General features: G+C 43.2%; 1 protein-coding gene across 1 annotated transcript in view; it reads right to left on the bottom strand.

The window, feature by feature from the left end:
- Positions 1 to 19,747, bottom strand: part of LOC306764128 (outer dense fiber protein 2-like) — a gene marked incomplete at its 5' end in the record, with an annotated part of 52,111 nt that extends 32,364 nt beyond the window's left edge. The window contains 9 exons of the mRNA XM_079251169.1: positions 5,540 to 5,665; positions 5,733 to 5,895; positions 6,460 to 6,560; positions 8,272 to 8,535; positions 9,475 to 9,585; positions 9,700 to 9,835; positions 12,598 to 12,707; positions 12,837 to 13,025; positions 19,508 to 19,747. Coding sequence (XP_079107295.1) covers positions 5,540 to 5,665; positions 5,733 to 5,895; positions 6,460 to 6,560; positions 8,272 to 8,535; positions 9,475 to 9,585; positions 9,700 to 9,835; positions 12,598 to 12,707; positions 12,837 to 13,025; positions 19,508 to 19,747 — 1,440 coding nt within the window. The remainder of the gene's footprint in view (positions 1 to 5,539; positions 5,666 to 5,732; positions 5,896 to 6,459; positions 6,561 to 8,271; positions 8,536 to 9,474; positions 9,586 to 9,699; positions 9,836 to 12,597; positions 12,708 to 12,836; positions 13,026 to 19,507) is intronic.
- Between the last annotated feature and the right edge of the window lie 1,681 nt (positions 19,748 to 21,428).

Raw genomic sequence — 21,428 nt, 5'->3', positions numbered from 1 at the left:
CTGGCTTTTCTATTGTGGGTACTGCATTCTACTGGTTTTTTCTATTGCAGGTACTGTGTTGCACTGGTTTTTCTACTACAGGTGCTGCGTTCTATTGGTTTTTCTATTGCAGGTACTGCGTTCTACTGGTTTTTCTATTGCAGGTACTGTGTTGTACTGGTTTTTCTATTGCAGGTACTGCGGTCTATTGGTTTTTCTATTGCAGGTACTGCGTTCTACTGGTTTTTCTATCACAGGTACTGCATTCTACTGGTTTTTCTATTGCAGGTACTGCGTTGTACTGGTTTTTCTATTGTAGATACTGCGTTCTACTGGTTTTTGTACTACAGGTGCTGCGTTCTACTGGTTTTTCTATTGCAGGTACTGCGTTCTACTGGTTTTTCTATTTCAGGTACTGTGTTGTACTGGTTTTTGTACTACAGGTGCTGCGTTCTACTGGTTTTTCTATTGCAGGTACTGCGGTCTACTGGTTTTTCTATTGCAGGTACTGCGTTCTACTGTTTTTTTCTGTTGCAGGTACTGCGGTCTACTGGTTTTTCTATTGAAGCTACTGCGTTTTACTGGTTTTTCTATTGCAGGTACTGCGTTCTACTGGTTTTTCTATTGCAGGTACTGCGTTCTACTGGTTTTTCTATTGTAGATACTGCACTCTACTGGTTTTTCTATTGAAGGTACTGTGTTCTACTGGTTTTTCTATTGCAGGTACTGCGTTCTACTGGTTTTTATATTGTAGATACTGCACTCTACTGGTTTTTCTATTGCAGGTACTGCGTTCTACTGGTTTTTCTATTGTAGATACTGCACTCTACTGCTTTTTCTATTGAAGGTACTGTGTTCTACTGGTTTTTCTATTGCAGGTACTGTGTTGTACTGGGTATTGTACTACAGGTACTGCATTCTACTGGTTTTTCTATTGCAGGTACTGTGCTGTATTGGTTTTTCTATTGTAGGTACTGCGTTCTACTGGTTTTTCTATTGCAGGTACTGCGGTCTACTGGTTTTTCTATTGCAGGTACTGCGTTCTACTGGTTTTTCTATTGCAGGTACTGTGCTGTATTGGTTTTTCTATTGCAGGTACTGCATTCTACTGGTTTTTTATATTGCAGGTACTGTGTTGTACTAGGTATTGTACTACAGGTGCTGCGTTCTACTGGTTTCTCTATTGTAGGTACTGCGTTCTACTGGTTTTTCTATTGCAGGTACTGCGGTCTACTGGTTTTTCTATTGCAGGTACTGCGGTCTACTGGTTTTTCTATTGCAGGTACTGCGTTCTACTGGCTTTTCTATTGTAGGTACTGCATTCTACTTGTTTTTCTATTACAGTTACTGTGGTCTACTGGTTTTTCTATTGCAGGTACTGTGCAGTATTGGTTTTCCTATTGTAAGAACTGCATTCTACTGGTTTTTCTATTGCAGGTACTGCGTTCTACTGGTTTTTCTATTGCAGGTACTGCGGTCTACTGGTTTTTCTATTGCAGCTACTGCGTTCTACTGGCGTTTCTATTGTAGATACTGAGTTCTACTGGTATTTCTATTGCAGGTACTGCGTTCTACTGGTTTTTCTATCACAGGTACTGCATTCTACTGGTTTTTCTATTGCAGGTACTGCGTTCTACTGGTTTTTCTATTGTAGATACTGCGTTCTACTGGTTTTTGTACTACAGGTGCTGCGTTCTACTGGTTTTTCTATTGCAGGTACTGCGTTCTACTGGTTTTTCTATTTCAGGTACTGTGTTGTACTGGTTTTTGTACTACAGGTGCTGCGTTCTACTGGTTTTTCTATTGCAGGTACTGCGGTCTACTGGTTTTTCTATTGCAGGTACTGCGTTCTACTGTTTTTTTCTGTTGCAGGTACTGCGGTCTACTGGTTTTTCTATTGAAGCTACTGCGTTTTACTGGTTTTTCTATTGCAGGTACTGCGTTCTACTGGTTTTTCTATTGCAGGTACTGCGTTCTACTGGTTTTTCTATTGTAGATACTGCACTCTACTGGTTTTTCTATTGAAGGTACTGTGTTCTACTGGTTTTTCTATTGCAGGTACTGTGTTCTACTGGGTATTGCACTACAGGTGCTGCGTTCTATTGGTTTATCTATTGCAGGTACTGCGTTCTACTGGTTTTTATATTGTAGATACTGCACTCTACTGGTTTTTCTATTGCAGGTACTGCGTTCTACTGGTTTTTCTATTGTAGATACTGCACTCTACTGCTTTTTCTATTGAAGGTACTGTGTTCTACTGGTTTTTCTATTGCAGGTACTGTGTTGTACTGGGTATTGTACTACAGGTACTGCATTCTACTGGTTTTTCTATTGCAGGTACTGTGCTGTATTGGTTTTTCTATTGTAGGTACTGCGTTCTACTGGTTTTTCTATTGCAGGTACTGCGGTCTACTGGTTTTTCTATTGCAGGTACTGCGTTCTACTGGTTTTTCTATTGCAGGTACTGTGCTGTATTGGTTTTTCTATTGCAGGTACTGCATTCTACTGGTTTTTTATATTGCAGGTACTGTGTTGTACTAGGTATTGTACTACAGGTGCTGCGTTCTACTGGTTTCTCTATTGTAGGTACTGCGTTCTACTGGTTTTTCTACTGCAGGTACTGTGCTGTACTGGTTTTTGTACTACAGGTGCTGCGTTGTACTGGTTTTTCTATTGCAGGTACTGCGTTCTACTGGTTTTTTTCTTTTGCAGGTACTGTGTTTTACTGGTTTTTCTATTGCAGGTACTGCGTTCTACTGGTTTTTCTATTGCAGGTACTGCGTTCTACTGGTTTTTCTATTGTAGATACTGCACTCTACTGGTTTTTCTATTGAAGGTACTGTGTTCTACTGGTTTTTCTATTGCAGGTACTGCGTTCTACTGGTTTTTATATTGTAGATACTGCACTCTACTGGTTTTTCTATTGCAGGTACTGCGTTCTACTGGTTTTTCTATTGTAGATACTGCACTCTACTGCTTTTTCTATTGAAGGTACTGTGTTCTACTGGTTTTTCTATTGCAGGTACTGTGTTGTACTGGGTATTGTACTACAGGTACTGCATTCTACTGGTTTTTCTATTGCAGGTACTGTGCTGTATTGGTTTTTCTATTGTAGGTACTGCGTTCTACTGGTATTTCTATTGCAGGTACTGCGGTCTACTGGTTTTTCTATTGCAGGTACTGCGTTCTACTGGTTTTTCTATTGCAGGTACTGTGCTGTATTGGTTTTTCTATTGCAGGTACTGCATTCTACTGGTTTTTTATATTGCAGGTACTGTGTTGTACTAGGTATTGTACTACAGGTGCTGCGTTCTACTGGTTTCTCTATTGTAGGTACTGCGTTCTACTGGTTTTTCTATTGCAGGTACTGCGGTCTACTGGTTTTTCTATTGCAGGTACTGCGGTCTACTGGTTTTTCTATTGCAGGTACTGCGTTCTACTGGCTTTTCTATTGTAGGTACTGCATTCTACTTGTTTTTCTATTACAGTTACTGTGGTCTACTGGTTTTTCTATTGCAGGTACTGTGCTGTATTGGTTTTCCTATTGCAGGTACTGCGGTCTACTGGTTTTTCTATTGCAGCTACTGCGTTCTACTGGCGTTTCTATTGTAGATACTGAGTTCTACTGGTATTTCTATTGCAGGTACTGCGTTCTACTGGTTTTTCTATCACAGGTACTGCATTCTACTGGTTTTTCTATTGCAGGTACTGCGTTCTACTGGTTTTTCTATTGTAGATACTGCGTTCTACTGGTTTTTGTACTACAGGTGCTGCGTTCTACTGGTTTTTCTATTGCAGGTACTGCGTTCTACTGGTTTTTCTATTTCAGGTACTGTGTTGTACTGGTTTTTGTACTACAGGTGCTGCGTTCTACTGGTTTTTCTATTGCAGGTACTGCGGTCTACTGGTTTTTCTATTGCAGGTACTGCGTTCTACTGTTTTTTTCTGTTGCAGGTACTGCGGTCTACTGGTTTTTCTATTGAAGCTACTGCGTTTTACTGGTTTTTCTATTGCAGGTACTGCGTTCTACTGGTTTTTCTATTGCAGGTACTGCGTTCTACTGGTTTTTCTATTGTAGATACTGCACTCTACTGGTTTTTCTATTGAAGGTACTGTGTTCTACTGGTTTTTCTATTGCAGGTACTGTGTTCTACTGGGTATTGCACTACAGGTGCTGCGTTCTATTGGTTTATCTATTGCAGGTACTGCGTTCTACTGGTTTTTATATTGTAGATACTGCACTCTACTGGTTTTTCTATTGCAGGTACTGCGTTCTACTGGTTTTTCTATTGTAGATACTGCACTCTACTGGTTTTTCTATTGCAGGTACTGTGTTCTACTGGTTTTTCTATTGCAGGTACTGTGCTGTATTGGTTTTTCTATTGTAGGTACTGCGTTCTACTGGTTTTTCTATTGCAGGTACTGTGCTGTATTGGTTTTTCTATTGTAGGTACTGCGTTCTACTGGTTTTTCTATTGCAGGTACTGCGGTCTACTGGTTTTTCTATTGCAGGTACTGCGTTCTACTGGTTTTTTTCTTTTGCAGGTACTGTGTTGTACTGGGTTTTGTACTACAGGTGCTGCGTTCTATTGGTTTTTCTATTGCAGGTATTGCGTTCTACTGGTTTTTCTATTGCAGGTACTGTGTTTTACTGGTTTTTCTATTGCAGGTACTGCTTTCTACTGGCTTTTCTATTGCAGGTACTGCGGTCTACTGGGTTTTTTTATTGCAGGTACTCTGTTCTACTGGCTTTTCTATTGTAGGTACTGCATTCTACTTGTTCTTCTATTACACGTACTGTGGTCTACTGGTTTTTCTATTGCAGGTACTGCGTTCTACTGGTTTTTATACTCCAGGTGCTGCGTTCTACTGGTTTTTATACTCCAGGTGCTGCGTTCTACTGGTTTTTCTATTGCAGGTACTGCGTTCTACTCGTTTTTCTATTGCAGGTACTGCATTCTACTGGTTTTTCTATTGCAGGTACTGTGCTGTACTGGTTTTTCTATTGCAGGTACTGCGTTCTACTGGTTTTTCTATTGCAGGTTCTGCGTTCTACTGGTTTTTCTATTGCAGGTTCTGCGTTCTACTGGATTTTCTATTGCAGGTACTGCGTTCTACTGGTTTTTCTATTGCAGGTACTGTGCTGTACTGGTTTTTCTATTGCAGGTACTGCGTTCTACTGGTTTTTCTATTGCAGGTACTGCATTCTTCTGGCTTTTCTATTGCAGGTACTGCATTCTACTGGTTTTTCTATTGCAGGTACTGCGTTCTACTGGTTTTGCTCTTGCAGGTACTGTTTTCTACTGGTTTTTGTACTACAGGTACTGCGTTCTACTGGTTTTTCTATTGCAGGTTCTGCGTTCTACTGGATTTTCTATTGCAGGTACTGCATTCTACTGGTTTTTCTATTGCAGGTACTGTGTTCTACTGGTTTTTCTATTGCAGGTACTGTAGTCTACTTCAGGTTTATTTCTGAATTGATTGAAAAGTGGAAAAGGGGTGGAGCGGAAGCACAGCAGAGAGGGACGTTCTCTGAATCAGGACCAGGATCAAGTCTTACGTCGTCTTTGTGTCGCTGCAGTTGGCTCAGCTCTGTCCTGGCTTGACTCAGCTGACTCTGCAGGTCCAGTGCTTTGGACTGGGACGCTCTCTCCTTGGCCAGAACCCTCTGCATGCCATCATCCACCTGCAGGAAAGCGTTTTAAAAACTTTTCAGGCCAGGTGCATGCTAGTATCAGAGTGCGGTTTCAGACCTCTCTCTGTGCATCATCCAGAGTCTGCTGTAGCCGTCTGGACATGACGTCACACTCCTGAGACTTGTCCTCCAGCTGCTGCTGCAGGCTGCGGATGCTGCCTTCCTTTATGGACAGATCTTGGGACATCTCTTTGTTTTCTGTGTTTGTGTCCTCCAGCTTCCTACAAACAAACCAAAGCAACGCAGTTGAGTCTGGAAATGCACGGAATTTTCTCTAGAGCACCCTCCCCGCTGTATCCCTCCACCAGCTGGTCCAGCTGCACTTTACATCCAGCTCTATTAAGAGTTCTCATGTGAAACTGCTGTTTGTTGGATTGGACAGAGACGGTCGCCTGCCTCTGGACATAAACAGAGGAGGATGGTGTTTGCTGAGAGTACAGGTCCGACACTTCAACTGGACAAAAGCCTAGACTGGAAATCCAGCACCAAAGCATCTAGAAGGGGCAGCACAGAAGCAAAGGAACCACGATGTCTTCTTCTCTACGAGTCTGTGCTGGAAGGTTCCCTGTTCTCAATAATCTCTGACCTGATCTATTTTAACTGTCTAGATCAAACCAACAGGCTTTCTGTTAATGCCAGCGACTTTATCCTGACCCGACTGGACAACGTCCAGATCCTGCAGCTGTTTGACATGGGTCAGATAACTAAAACATGGACCGATGCGAGTCAACACAGAAACATGTTGGCAGTGTGGAGAAACACAAAGCTGCTTTCCAGGGTTTTACCTTCCCAAGTTGACAAGTTTCTCCTTCAGGACGCTGTTTTCCTCCTGCAGCAGAACATTCCTCTGATGCAGCGTTTCCAGCTGACTTCCTTGTTGTTCCACCTGAAAACGATCAATACTTTACTCGATCAATACTTATTGGATTACTTATTAATAGATTACTCATTAACAGACTACAAATTACTAGATAACTGATTGGTAGATTACTGATAAATATATAAGTGATTGGTAGATTGCTGATAACTAGATAACTGATTGGTAGATTACTGATAACTACATAACTGATTACTAGATTGCTGATTGATAGATTGCTGATAATTGGATAACTGGTAGATTACTGATAACTAGATAACTGATTGGTAGATTACTGATAACTACATAACTGGTTGGTAGATTACTGATAACTAGATAACTGGTTAGTAGATTACTGATCACTAGATAACTGATTGGTAGATTACTGATAACTAGATAACTGATTTGTAGGTTACTGATTACAAGATTTCTGATTAGTAGATTACTAATAACTAGATAACTGGTTGGTAGATTACTGATTACTAGATAACTGGTTGGTAGATTACTGATTACTCGATAACTGGTTGGTAGATTGCTGATAACTGGATAACTGGTAGATTACTGATAACTAGATAACTGATTGGTAGATTACTGATAACTACATAACTGATTGGTAGATTACTGATAACTAGATAACTGATTGGTAGATTACTGATAACTACATAACTGATTACTAGATTGCTGATTGATAGATTGCTGATAATTGGATAACTGGTAGATTACTGATAACTAGATAACTGATTGGTAGATTACTGATAACTACATAACTGGTTGGTAGATTACTGATAACTAGATAACTGGTTAGTAGATTACTGATCACTAGATAACTGATTGGTAGATTACTGATAACTAGATAACTGATTTGTAGGTTACTGATTACAAGATTTCTGATTAGTAGATTACTAATAACTAGATAACTGGTTGGTAGATTACTGATTACTAGATAACTGGTTGGTAGATTACTGATAACTAGATAACTGATTGGTAGATTGCTGATAATTAGATAACTGGTTGGTAGATTACTGATTACTAGATAACTGATTGGTAGATTACTGATAACTAGATAACTGGTTGGTAGATTACTGATAACTAGATAACTGGTTGGTAGATTACTGATTACTAGGTAACTGGTAGATTGCTGGTAACTAGATAACTGGTTGGTAGATTGCTGATAATTAGATAACTGGCTGGTAGATTACTGATTACTAGATAACTGATTGGTAGATTACTGATAACTAGATAACTGGTTGGTAGATTACTGATAATTAGATAACTGGTTGGTAGATTACTGATTATTAGATAACTGATTGGTAGATTGCTGATAATTAGATAACTGATTGGTAGATTACTGATAACTAGATAACTGATTGGTAGATTACTGATTACTAGATAACTGATTGGTAGATTGCTGATAATTAGATAACTGATTGGTAGATTACTGATAACTAGATAACTGATTGGTAGATTACTGATTACTAGATAACTGATTGGTAGATTGCTGATTACTAGATAACTGATTGGTAGATTGCTGATTACTAGATAACTGATTGGTAGATTGCTGATTACTAGATAACTGATTGGTAGATTACTGATAACTAGATAACTGGTTGGTAGATTACTGATTACTAGGGTAATCTGATTCCTGTCTTTAAAAGGAGGCTCTCTGCTGCCCTCTGGTGGTGCAGTCGGGTACTGAGCACTTCTACCTGTCAGCTGGGAGCGATCTGAGCGTGTGAAGCACCTTGTGTCTGACTTCGGATAAAGCCATGTTGTTCTCCAAGTTTCTCCTCTCGTGGGCTTCGGCATCTTGCTGGACATCCTGGAGCTGTTGCTCCGCCTTTCTCAGTCTATCCGGCAATGTCTCCAGCTCTCTGAGGCGGCCCAGCAGCTCCCGTCTCACCTGCTCCTTCTCCATTTCCAGGCTCACCTTCACCTCCTGCGCCTCCTTCTGGAAAACCTCCAGCTTCAGGAGGTGCTCCTCTGCTTCCAGGCGAGCCAGGTGGACCTGCAGAGAAGCATCTACAGTTATATGTATGTGTTGTAAATATTACACAGAGTTAGGGAGGCTCCGATCTGATAGCGATATCTGAAACGTGAATATCTGCCGATACCAGACCTGTCTATGTGAACATTATTGTGACTATGGTTATTGTTGGTGTTATAACTGTGTCACATTCCATTAGTTTGTAATAAATTACCCATCCTTTCTGAAGTTACCTCACTATTACAAATATAATAACTTTACAGATCTAACAATTTCAACAAGTTTTATTTTGGCACATTTTACCTACTATAATAAATACAACTATAAATGTTTGGTTTTGGAACAAAGATCCAGCTTTTAGTGCCGTGTTCCTCATCTCATGCGGCTCTCTGACTCTTGCCTTGCGGCTCGTGAAGCAGCCGCTGGCTTTCTGAAAATGCATCTAAACAAGTCATAATGATCCTCAACGCTGCAGTTCTCTCCACTAACAAGAGCTGCAGGCTGCTTGCAGAAACTCTGCTGTCCTAACAGCCCTAACTGACCCTGTCAGAGTTGCCAGTTCTGGCTGATTTCAGCTGCAGCGAACTCCACCAAAGAGCTGCTCCGTCGGTAGCTCCGTATATATAATGAAAAAGAAACGCCCACATTCTGGAGGCATTATTGTATTTTCACCAGATACTGTTGCATAAGAATGCCGTGACTCCGTGCAATATTTAGGATAACCATTCCTTGCTAAAAAAGCTGAATGTTACTGATTTGGCAACGTAACAGGATACGTAGCATAGCAATGCTTTTATTTGGGGGGGCATCAAACACATCTGTGCTCGCTTGGCTGGTGTGGTATCGGTTGTGGTATCGGTACTCTTTTTTTAATACCAAGTATGAGTACACACGTTTGGTGTTGAGCCGATACCGATACCAGTATGTTTCCCAACACAGAATGTCTCATTCAAACTTTACCTTCGTCTTGTTTTTCTCCACCAGGTTTTCATACTTTCTGATCAGTGATTTCAGCTGACGAACTTCACCTTGAAGGCCTCTGATCATCTCCTCAGATGATGTCAGCTCACTCTAAATACAACGAATGAGTATATGACAAACAAAAAAAGGGCTAAATGAGTATTAATCTACCAAACAAAAAGGTTTTGATATTCTAGTCCGGTTTTTTGTTTTTCTGAAAAGTACCTGGAGTCTTTGCTTGTCCAGCTTAGTGGAGGCATTTTCAACACTGAGTTGATGAAGCTGATTTCTGAGCTCAACCCTCTCTTCCTGACTCTTCTCCCTCAAAGACTCAAGCTGCGAGTTCAGATCAGTCCCCTCTCTGTGAAAGAAAACGGTATGTTAAGGTGATGTCAGACATTCTGATTTTATTTTCACAACCTTTAAAAACCAGCTAACGTCCACATGAAATTCTCCCGTTCCACCTCATCACCATGAGAATCTCCCGTTCCATCTCATCACCATGAGAATCTCCCGTTCCACCTCATCACCATGAGATTCTCCCGTTCCACCTCATCACCATGAGAATCTCCCGTTCCACCTCATCACCATGAGAATCTCCCGTTCCACCTCATCACCATGAGAATCTCCCGTTCCACCTCATCACCATGAGAATCTCCCGTTTCACCTCATCACCATGAGAATCTCCCGTTTCACCTCATCACCATGAGAATCTCCCATTCCACCTCATCACCATGAGAATCTCCCGTTTCACCTCGTCACCATGAGAATCTCCCGTTTCACCTCGTCACCATGAGAATCTCCCGTTTCACCTCGTCACCATGAGAATCTCCCGTTTCACCTCGTCACCATGAGAATCTCCCGTTTCACCTCGTCACCATGAGAATCTCCCGTTTCACCTCGTCACCATGAGAATCTCCCGTTTCACCTCGTCACCATGAGAATCTCCCGTTTCACCTCGTCACCATGAGAATCTCCCGTTTCACCTCGTCACCATGAGAATCTCCCGTTTCACCTCGTCACCATGAGAATCTCCCGTTTCACCTCGTCACCATGAGAATCTCCCGTTTCACCTCGTCACCATGAGAATCTCCCGTTCCACCTCATCACCATGAGAATCTCCCGTTTCACCTCGTCACCATGAGAATCTCCCGTTCCACCTCATCACCATGAGAATCTCCCGTCCCACCTCGTCACCATGAGAATCTCCCGTTCCACCTCATCACCATGAGAATCTCCCGTTCCACCTCATCATCATGAGAATCTCCCGTCCCACCTCATCACCATGAGAATCTCCCGTCCCACCTCGTCACCATGAGAATCTCCCGTCCCACCTCGTCACCATGAGAATCTCCCGTTCCACCTCATCACCATGAGAATCTCCCGTTTCACCTCGTCACCATGAGAATCTCCCGTCCCACCTCGTCACCATGAGAATCTCCCGTTCCACCTCATCACCATGAGAATCTCCCGTTCCACCTCATCACCATGAGAATCTCCCGTCCCACCTCGTCATCATGAGAATCTCACGTTCCACCACTTCACCATGAGAATCTCCCGTTCCACCTCATCACCATGAGAATCTCCCGTTCCACCTCATCATCATGAGAATCTCCCGTTCCACCACTTCACCATGAGAATCTCCCGTTCCACCTCATCATCATGAGAATCTCCCGTTCCACCACTTCACCATGAGAATCTCCCGTTCCACCTCATCATCATGAGAATCTCCCGTTCCACCACTTCACCATGAGAATCTCCCGTTCCACCTCATCATCATGAGAATCTCCCGTTCCACCACTTCACCATGAGAATCTCCCGTTCCACCTCATCACCATGAGAATCTCCCGTTCCACCACATCATCATGAGAATCTCCCGTTCCACCACTTCACCATGAGAATCTCCCGTTCCACCTCATCACCATGAGAATCTACCGTTTCACCTCACCACCATGAGAATCTCCCGTTTCACCTCATCACCATGAGAATCTACCGTTCCACCTCATCATGATGAGAATCTCCCGTTCCACCTCATCATCATGAGAATCTCCCGTTCCACCACTTCACCATGAGAATCTCCCGTTCCACCTCATCACCATGAGAATCTACCGTTTCACCTCACCACCATGAGAATCTCCCGTTTCACCTCATCACCATGAGAATCTACCGTTCCACCTCATCATGATGAGAATCTCCCGTTCCACCTCATCATGATGAGAATCTCCCGTTCCACCACTTCATGATGAGAATCTCCCGTTCCACCTCATCATCATGAGAATCTCCCGTTCCACCTCATCACCATGAGAATCTCCCGTTCCACCACTTCATCATGAGAATCTCCCGTTCCACCTCATCACCATGAGAATCTCCCGTTCCACCTCATCACCATGAGAATCTCCCGTTCCACCTCATCATGATGAGAATCTCCCGTTCCACCACTTCACCATGAGAATCTCCCGTTCCACCTCATCACCATGAGAATCTCCCGTTTCACCTCACCACCATGAGAATCTCCCGTTCCACCACTTCACCATGAGAATCTCCCGTTCCACCTCATCACCATGAGAATCTCCCGTTCCACCTCATCATGATGAGAATCTCCCGTTTCACCTCATCACCATGAGAATCTCCCGTTCCACCTCATCACCATGAGAATCTCCCATTCCACCTCATCACCATGAGAATCTCCCGTTTCACCTCATCACCATGAGAATCTCCCGTTCCACCTCATCACCATGAGAATCTCCCATTCCACCTCATCACCATGAGAATCTCCCGTTTCACCTCATCACCATGAGAATCTCCCGTTCCACCTCATCACCATGAGAATCTCCCGTTCCACCTCATCACCATGAGAATCTCCCGTTCCACCTCATCACCATGAGAATCTCCCGTTTCACCTCATCACCATGAGAATCTCCCGTTCCACCTCATCACCATGAGAATCTCCCGTTCCACCACTTCACCATGAGAATCTCCCGTTCCACCACTATAGCACTTTGAATGCGCAGCATTCATGCAGTGGGAATCCACATTAAGTTTGTTACATAAACGTGGTTTATTAAAATAAACTGTTAATGACTATTGTTTTTGTCAGTGAAACACTGAAGTATACACACTCACAGTTTGAGAGCAGAGATGTCCTCTTCCAGCTGACCTTTTGCAGCTGCTTCCTTTGAGTGGCGAAGACGCCAGTCGCTGGACGTGGACAAAACTTGAGACAGCCTGGATTCCTTTAAAACAAAACACACCTTGTATTATTTAAGTCGCTGCTGTTTGTCCTTGTGTTCGTTACCTCCTACAGCGCTTACCTGCAGGATAAACGCTGAACAAGCAGTTAATTTCTAGAGAGAGAATCTGACCTTCTCCTGAAGCTTGTCGGACAGCTGCTTGGCGGACTCCTCAGCTAGCTCAGCCCGTTTTGTCAGCAGAGCTAGAGTCTCCTGGTGCTGTCTTGCCTCCTCATCATTCCTTTGCTGCCTCAGAGTCTGCAGCTCCTCCTGTAGAACCTGGAGGTCCTTCTGCTTCAGCTTGTGGCTCTGCTGCAGCTTCTACCTCACACACAAAGAAGCTGCAATCAGACTGAGCTGCTGCACACTGCTCACACTTCTGAGCCTCTTTTTACATCTCTTAACTTCCACTCAAATTTACATCATGGATCTGATCGGCTGGTCTATCAACGCAATCGATCAAATTTTCTCCACCCAAAGATCGGGCAGAGGGGAGCCTGCATGTCTTGAGGGGACGCTTCCGGCTGGATACGTTCAGGACTCATGGGCCAGGTGGAGACTGATGTGTCTGGTGGTTCTGTCCTCTGAGGACGTCGAGGACGTTTACATCTTTGGATTATTGGTGATTGGGATTCTGCTGATTGGCGCTGGTGGAGTTCTGATCTACCTGAAGACCCGTGAGATTCTGGCAACAACTGGCAGGCTGCCAGAATTCTGCAACGGTATGGGCCAAGCTGGCAGTGCACAGACTCTTGCACTGACCGGACGCGACCATAAGGAGGATACCAGTCTGGTCCATACTGGACATTTGGCTGTAGTCCCGGAGCTGGTCTGCAGAATTCATAACAACATGGAGAAGATGTCTGCTAGGATCGGTGGAAACTGACCCCCCCCATTCGGCTGTTTGGAGCTGCCAGCCTGAGAGCTGCTATGGACTCAAGGCTGAGGGCAAATTGTTTTCCTCGCCTGGAACCCAAACAAAAATCATATCTGGATTCGGTTTCCCAGCGGCCTTGGGCCGGTGCAACCCCCCCTGAGAATGGAAGAAGACATGTTCATAGACGCTCTGTCCCCCCTCCTCAACCCCCCCAGTCCCTCCCACATGACTCACCGCCTCCCTGGATTTTGTGTGTCTTGTTTTAGTTTGTGTTTCAGTGTATGAGGTTTTTTTTCCTTTGTATGTCCGGACATGTCTCTGTATGTCCGTAGTTACATGACCTTTTTTTTCCTCGACCCCCCCATGATCCTAATGTATCTCTGTTCTTATCTTGTAAGGTATGTTTGACCTTGGATGAGTTGGCTTGAACTCTGAATTTCCCCTCGGGGATGAATAAAGTATCTTTGATTTGATCTTTGATTTTGATGTTATAGCAGTAAATCTTAGCTGCAGTTTTAGAGCCTGTGAAACATTGTATGTTTTAGGCATTTTCTATATTTTTTTATACTTGCTTTTCTATATTTTACATCATATTTTACATCATATTTCATTTTGATAATCCAAGATCTTTTTATTGAGATTTTTTGGCATGAAGCATACAAAAATTGAAACTTTTACACCGGCCCACGGGAAGTAGGCAGATCCAGGAACTATAGATCCAGTACAGTGGGGGGAGAGGACAAATGAGACGACAAAACAACAATACACAGAAAAAAGGAATAAAATGAACACCCAAAACCCTATTCCTCCCTCGGTCAGAGTCGGTATGAAGGCCTGACCCTACAAAAAAACATAAGACTTGTAAGATATCAGTCTGTGTTGTAAAACTAAAGCTGCACCAGATCTCCTGATACCACGTCTTTTGCAAGGTTTTCAAAAAGGGTCCCAACATCTCCTGGAACTTCCTACTCTCATGCTGTAGTGAGAATCATTTCAAGCTTCAAATAGAACATCAGATCCACTAGATATTGCTTACGTGTTGGTGGGACAGTGTCCCTCCATTAGAGGAGAACGCAGCGTCTGACCACGAGGGAAGTGAAGAACAGGGTGTGAGGTTTTATTGAGGATCAGGGCATCTCCTCTCCAGCGATGACGAACAACCATTTGGGGATTCGGCAGTTGTCTAACTTTTAATAATAGAGATGAAGTAGAGAAAACCTATAACCAGAACATGACAAGTCTGGGGCAAGACCAGAACCTATGGATGAGTCAGACTTCAGAAGTTTTGCACTTATCACAGAATGGACTAATGTTTGGGTAAATGCATGAAAGCTTGGATTTGGGGAGGTGAACCCTGTCGACTACCTTGAACTGAATTAAGCAGTGGCGGGTGCCGAAAGAAGATGAATTGATCCGTTTAAATATTGAATTCCAGGTTGTGTGTGACAGGGTCATGCCTAGGTCCTCCTCCCATGCAGCTCTGATCTGAGTCACTGGAGGCAGTTTTAGGTTTGACAGGAGGTTGTAGAGGACTGATATGGGCCTTTTCTGGAATGGGTTTAAACAGAGAACTGTTTCAATGATTGTTGGGTCTGGAAGAGTGACAAGGCCAGGCTTATAGGAATGCAAATAGTGCCTAGCTTGCAGGTATAGAAAGAAATCAGATCTGAGAAGTCCAAAGGTATTACTTACCTGATCAAATAAGGCCAATGTTTTGTCCCTAAACAGATCTTTAAAACTAGTGATGCCCTTCATGTGCCATTTCAGAAAACCCGAGTCAGTGAGGGAGGGTTTGAACAGGTGGTTAGAAGCTGCTGGGCTAAAAAGGGAGAAATTACGTAGACTGACGTGTGCCCTGAACTGTGCCTACAATTTTTTAAATATTGTTTAACCACTGGGTTGACGATGGACACGGTGGGAAGAGGAAGTGGGGACCAAAGAATTGCAAAAACGTGGGTTTTATAGATAATTGGAGCGCTTTTTGGGGAAAGCCTGGTCTTATTAGGAGACATGGCATCCATTCCATGTTGGATGGAGCCGCTCTCTTATCTAGCTATATGGACTCTTTTATTAGTCAGCTTAATTGACAACTCAGGGTTGGGACCAGGAGGCAGAATTGTAGTCCTACACACTTTTCTGCAGCTTCCCACCTGCCGCCGCCCACCCAAAACCCCATTCCGACCTTATACAACTTCCCAGCAGTAAGAATTAAACAACACAAAAACACTTCTGGGGTTAATCGTGAAAACCTCATAAAAATAAAAACAATGGATCTAATGTGGCCTACTGAATGTTAGATCCCTCTCAAATGGTAAATGGACTTGTACTTATATAGCGCTTTTCTAGTCATGCAGACCACTCAAAGCGCTTTACACTACTTGTCACATTCACCCATTCACACACACACACACTCATTGAGCACACTCATACCGGGCAGCGTGGGGCATTTGGCATTTTAGTCAGGGGAAGCCTGGAATCGATCCCCCAACTTACCAGTTGAAGGACGACTGCTCTTCTTCCTGAGCTAAATCCTGTGAATTCCTGACATTAAATTTATCTCATCCAAAATGGAATTCAGAGAAACCGCTCCTTTTAGCATTAGTGTATCGCCCACCTGGACCTTACTCCAAGTTTCTGACCGAATTCTCTGATCTCTTGTCTGAGTTAGTGCTGACTACTGATAAGGTCATTGTACTAGGTGATTTTAATATTCATGTTGACGTTGAAAATGATAGTTTAAACATTTCCTTTAGCTCTATTCTAAACTCAATTGGGTTTTCACAAAATGTCCATGGAGCCACTCACTCTCATGGTCACACTCTTGATCTGGTTCTAACATCTGGTATTGAGACTGATAAGCTCAAAGTATTTCCTCAAAACCCTGTCTTGTCCAATCACTTTTTATTAACCTTTGAATTCACTTTATTTGATTACTCACTGACCAAACATAAATTCTACTATAGTAGATGTTTATCAGACAATATTATTACAAAATTTAAACAATCAATTGAATCCATTTTTTTCCCCTCTACCATGTGTTAGCATGACTGAGAGTCCCCCTTTAAGCCTTACTCCTGCTCAGATTGATCAACATGCTGATACTATAACAGCTTCAATGCGTACAACCTTGGATAATGTTGCTCCCCTAAAGAAGAAGAAATTAGGTAAGATTATGAAGGCTCCCTGGTTTAATTCCCAGCTTCGAGCTCTAAAACAGGCATCAAGGCGTTTGGAAAACAGATGGCGTTCATCAGGACTAGAGGAGTCTCACTTAACCTGGAAAGAAAGTTTAATCGTATACAAAAAAGCCTTACGTACGGCAAGAACAGCTTATTATTCATCATTGATAGAGGAAAACAAAAACAACCCTCGGTTTTTTTTCAGCACTGTAGCTAGGCTTACTAGGAGTCAGAGCGCTGTTGAGCCATGTATTCCTTTCTCACTTAGCTGTGATGATTTCATGTATTTTTTCAGGAATAAAATTGATACTATTAGAGATCAAATTAACAATATTCTTCCTTCTACTTATAATGTTGAGCCTGTTGTGGTCTCCGAAGCATCCTTAGAACCAGGATCTGACTTGTGTCTAAATAGTTTCTGTCCTGTCCAACCCTCTGAATTAACTAAAATAATAGCTTCATCTAAACCATCCACCTGTATCTTAGACCCTCTCCCAACGAGCCTCTTTAAGGACATTTTCCCTTTAATTAATACATCACTACTAAATCTTATCAATATGTCTTTAGTGACAGGATATGTACCACAATCATTTAAAACTGCTGTAATCAAGCCTTTACTTAAAAAGCAATCTCTGGATCCAGAGGTGATAGCAAATTATAGACCTATATCTAACCTCCCGTTTATGTCCAAAATTTTGGAGAAAATAGTTTCAGCTCAGCTACATGCCCACCTGAGCAGAAATAATTTATGCGAGGAGTTTCAGTCAGGATTTAGAGCTCATCATAGCACTGAGACAGCATTGGTGAAAGTTACTAATGACCTTCTTATGGCCTCAGACAAAGGACTTGTGTCCGTACTTATCTTGCTTGATCTTAGTGCTGCATTTGATACAGTCGATCATAACATTCTGTTACAGAGACTAGAACAGGTGATTGGAATTACAGGTACAGCGTTAAGCTGGTTTAAATCATATTTATCTGATAGACTTCAGTTCGTTCATGTAAATGACAAGTCCTCCTCACAAACTACAGTAAGTCATGGAGTTCCTCAAGGTTCTGTACTTGGACCAGTACTCTTCACACTATATATGCTCCCTTTAGGCAAAATTATTAGACAGCATGGAATAAACTTTCATTGTTATGCAGATGATACTCAAATATACTTATCCTTTAAACCAGATGAAACAAATCAGCCCAATAGGCTATAAAATTGTCTCATAGACATAAAGACTTGGATGTCTAGAAATTTTCTCCTCTTAAACTCAGATAAGACTGAAGTAATTCTCTTTGGATCTGAAAAACTCAGAGCTAAATTTTCCGGTTTTGTAATGAACCTGGATGGCATTACTTTAGCTTCCAGTGATACAGTGAGAAACCTTGGAGTAATATTAGACTCTGACCTTATAATGAGTTACCGTGAGGATCCGTAATTACAGCCACACACAAGGAGTTCTGGACAAATGACCAGTTTACTGGCGAAGGAGTATGAGCAGAAGATCAATCCAGGTGACTGGTCTGCAGAAGAAACCAGGCTCCAGCTGGGAGGTAAACGGAATGGCAAATTACTCGTCCAGGCAAAGACAAGGCTCAGAGATCCAAAGACAAGCAGGGTCGGTAACCAGAAGATCCGAAAAGTAGCGGTGTCCGTCGAGGGCAAGGCAAGGAGGGTAATCCGGGGGCATGAAGCAGAAGGTCGGCAACTGAAGGACAATCCGTAGAACGCTGGAACACAACTAGACATAGGTCTGATTATTATCAATGATGAGCGCCAGGAGATCAGGATGGCAAAAACATGACAGACCTGTCATTTGGTCCACATATTAAGCAGGTTACTAAAACAGCCTTCTTTCATTTACGTAATATAGCCAAAATTAGGGACATTCTGTCTCAGAGTGATGCAGAAAAACTGGTTCATGCTTCTGTTACTTCGAGACTAGATTACTGTAACTCTCTATTACTGGGTGTCGTGGAATTTATCCGATGAGAAATAAATCTATTAATCAACTGTTTTCTGTTCAGATTTATTGATCATGTACAGATGTTGCGAGCGAGAGGTCTCGAGAGCTCTGCCCCTGCTCAGAGTGTTACAGCGTTCTTTAAACAACCTCTGCCTGGCAGCACTAGTCAAAACAACTGCTAGCTTGGAGATAACAACAGTTAAAGCTGAAGCAGGCCTTGAACAGAACACTTGGTTTTATGCATGAATCTACTAAAGCAAGCTTACTGAACTACTCTAAACTATGCAGAATATAAAACTTACACTACATAAAAAGAAGCTTAATAAATGAGTAACATATTAAAACAGGATTCCACCACAATTCCCCCTTTTGATCCTCTCCAGGATCAACACAAAAGAACCACAATACACAAACACAACAGAGCAAGAAAAAAACAAAGAAAAAAAAAAAAAAACAACAAACCCATAAAACATCACTAACTACCCAGAGAGATACAGGAAACCAAAACATCAGAATGGACACACCCGGCAGGGTTTGAAGAGCATTCATCATTAAACATCCTGTAAGGAAAAACAATCCCACATCAGCGTCAGAATCAGAACCACCATCACTATCAAAACAGAAGGGGAAAGGATCAGACGGAGAAAGATCCGAAGTAGGAAGTGGGTCATACACAAGCTGAGGAATGCGCTGACCTAAGGCAGCATCAACCAGCCTAAGCAGCAGAGCCCTGATACACGGGATGCAACAGCATCCACACAAAAGCAGCAAAGCAGAGAATGATGCAACCGAAGTCAGAACTGATGCAGCGAAGGCCCGAAATCTTCCAAACCCATCAAACCAGCCATTCCCAAAGGGGGCATCAATACCAGAGAGCACAGCCATCTTACTACTAAGGGATCTAAGGCCATCCATAGCACAAGTGAGCTTCCCCATAGGAGCAGTATTGTTAGGAATGTACGTGCAACACTGTTCCCCAAACAGAGAGCAGACACCCCCTCGCTCAGCCAAGAGCATGTCCAACGCCATCCTATTCTGGAAAGCCATCAGGGAGGTCGCCTTGAGCTGTTCATGGACCGCTTGCAGGCCATCTCGAGTAAAATTAGCTCATCAGGGAGAATAGAGCGCCTGGCCCGAGCAACAGGAGAAGGGGGGGCTGGAGGGAAACCTGGGAAGACAGTAGTAGGTAAGAGAAGGGTGACCGGAGCACAAACTCCAGCCCATCGGGCTGGCAGCACACTCCGAAGAACCGGACCACCACACCACCACCAAAGGTCGGCCCGAGCTACAGAAAAATGCACATTAACAGCATACACACCACCGCACCATCCCCGGTCCACAGCCCCAACAAACTGTAATGAAACACTTTTATTTATTCAAGACAGGATCGTGGAAGTCGGTGAATAATGACCACAACAAACTCTCAGTGTTCAACAATTAAATCGCGTTTATTAATCTGAACAGCAAAGAGAAAGCAAACACATCATTGGTATAGCACTTAGATAGTTTCAGTTCCAGCTCTTACCGTTTTACGCGATAGGTTGGAGAGCCCACAACCCCGGTAGAGAGTGCCAAAAATACCAGCTGGGCATCCTGATCAGTGAAACCCGCAGCAGACTCCACCAGAAGTCCGGGATTCTCCACTTTATACCCTGGCACAAACAACACTGCGTGAGAGCAGGTAGAGAAGGCGGCCAAAACTTCCCCACAATACACACACACAGTGGCTGCGCAAGACTCAGCTGTTATTGAGTCCTCTCAACATTCTCATGACCTTTCTTATTGCAAACACAGTTGTTTTACAGAATGCAGCTGTGCATAGCCGAATAACAGGGTGCAGCCGTGCACCGCTGCATGTAGGCAGTTACATAGAAATTAAATGAAGGCACACAACATCACTAATAAACAGTCATACTTCACAAACCCAGAACCGGGAGAGGAGCTTGTGAAGCAAGTGAAATTCTGCCGAGCCACACCTGAGTCAAATAGGGGAGGGGACTGAGTGCGGGACGTAACAGGGAAAGGAACATCCCAGGAAATGCACCTCGGAGAGGGATTCGTGGAAGATAGCAAATCAACCATACAGGCGGAGTCAAAACCAGGCGGAGGGATGATTACACGCAATACAGGTCTGGGCCCCAGGCAGACTACACAAGCAACCCCAACAGACACCCCTACCTGCTCAGCTAGCAACAACCAGTTATTACTCTGAGCAGATATGCCCGTCATCACCTCAAAGTAATCATCCACTTCCAGGTCACCATTACGCACATCCAGCACCTTACTCAGGGCAGACTTGGGACCCCGGAAAAGACCAACGATGGGAACGTCAGCAGAGGACGAAGACAAGATACGAGGTGGCGACACAACATCACTGCAAAGAGAAAAATCCACAAACGGGTCCCGGCGAGGGCCTGGAATATACACAAATAACCTCATATGATAACAGGAGTTATTAAAAGTGTTACCCCAATACCGGCTAGGAGGAGGATGCTGTAAAAGGGGTTCAGAGGTAGTGTTAAAAGTGAACACCAGTGTAGTCTTAGTAAGGTCCAACGTCAACACCTGAGACCACCTGCGAGAATTTTCATTATCCATGTAGGAGGAAGGAGACCAGTTAGTCCCAGTATAGGAAAAAACGGACCCCCAAGGAGACGCAGAAGCGGAGTCAGACAAATACCATTGGTAACCAGTCCACTGATCACCGCGC

The sequence above is a fragment of the Telmatherina bonti genome, assembly GCF_933228915.1.
Source record: "Telmatherina bonti genome assembly, chromosome: 13".
NCBI lineage: Eukaryota > Metazoa > Chordata > Actinopteri > Atheriniformes > Telmatherinidae > Telmatherina > Telmatherina bonti.
This window is presented reverse-complemented; position numbering and strand designations above follow the sequence as displayed.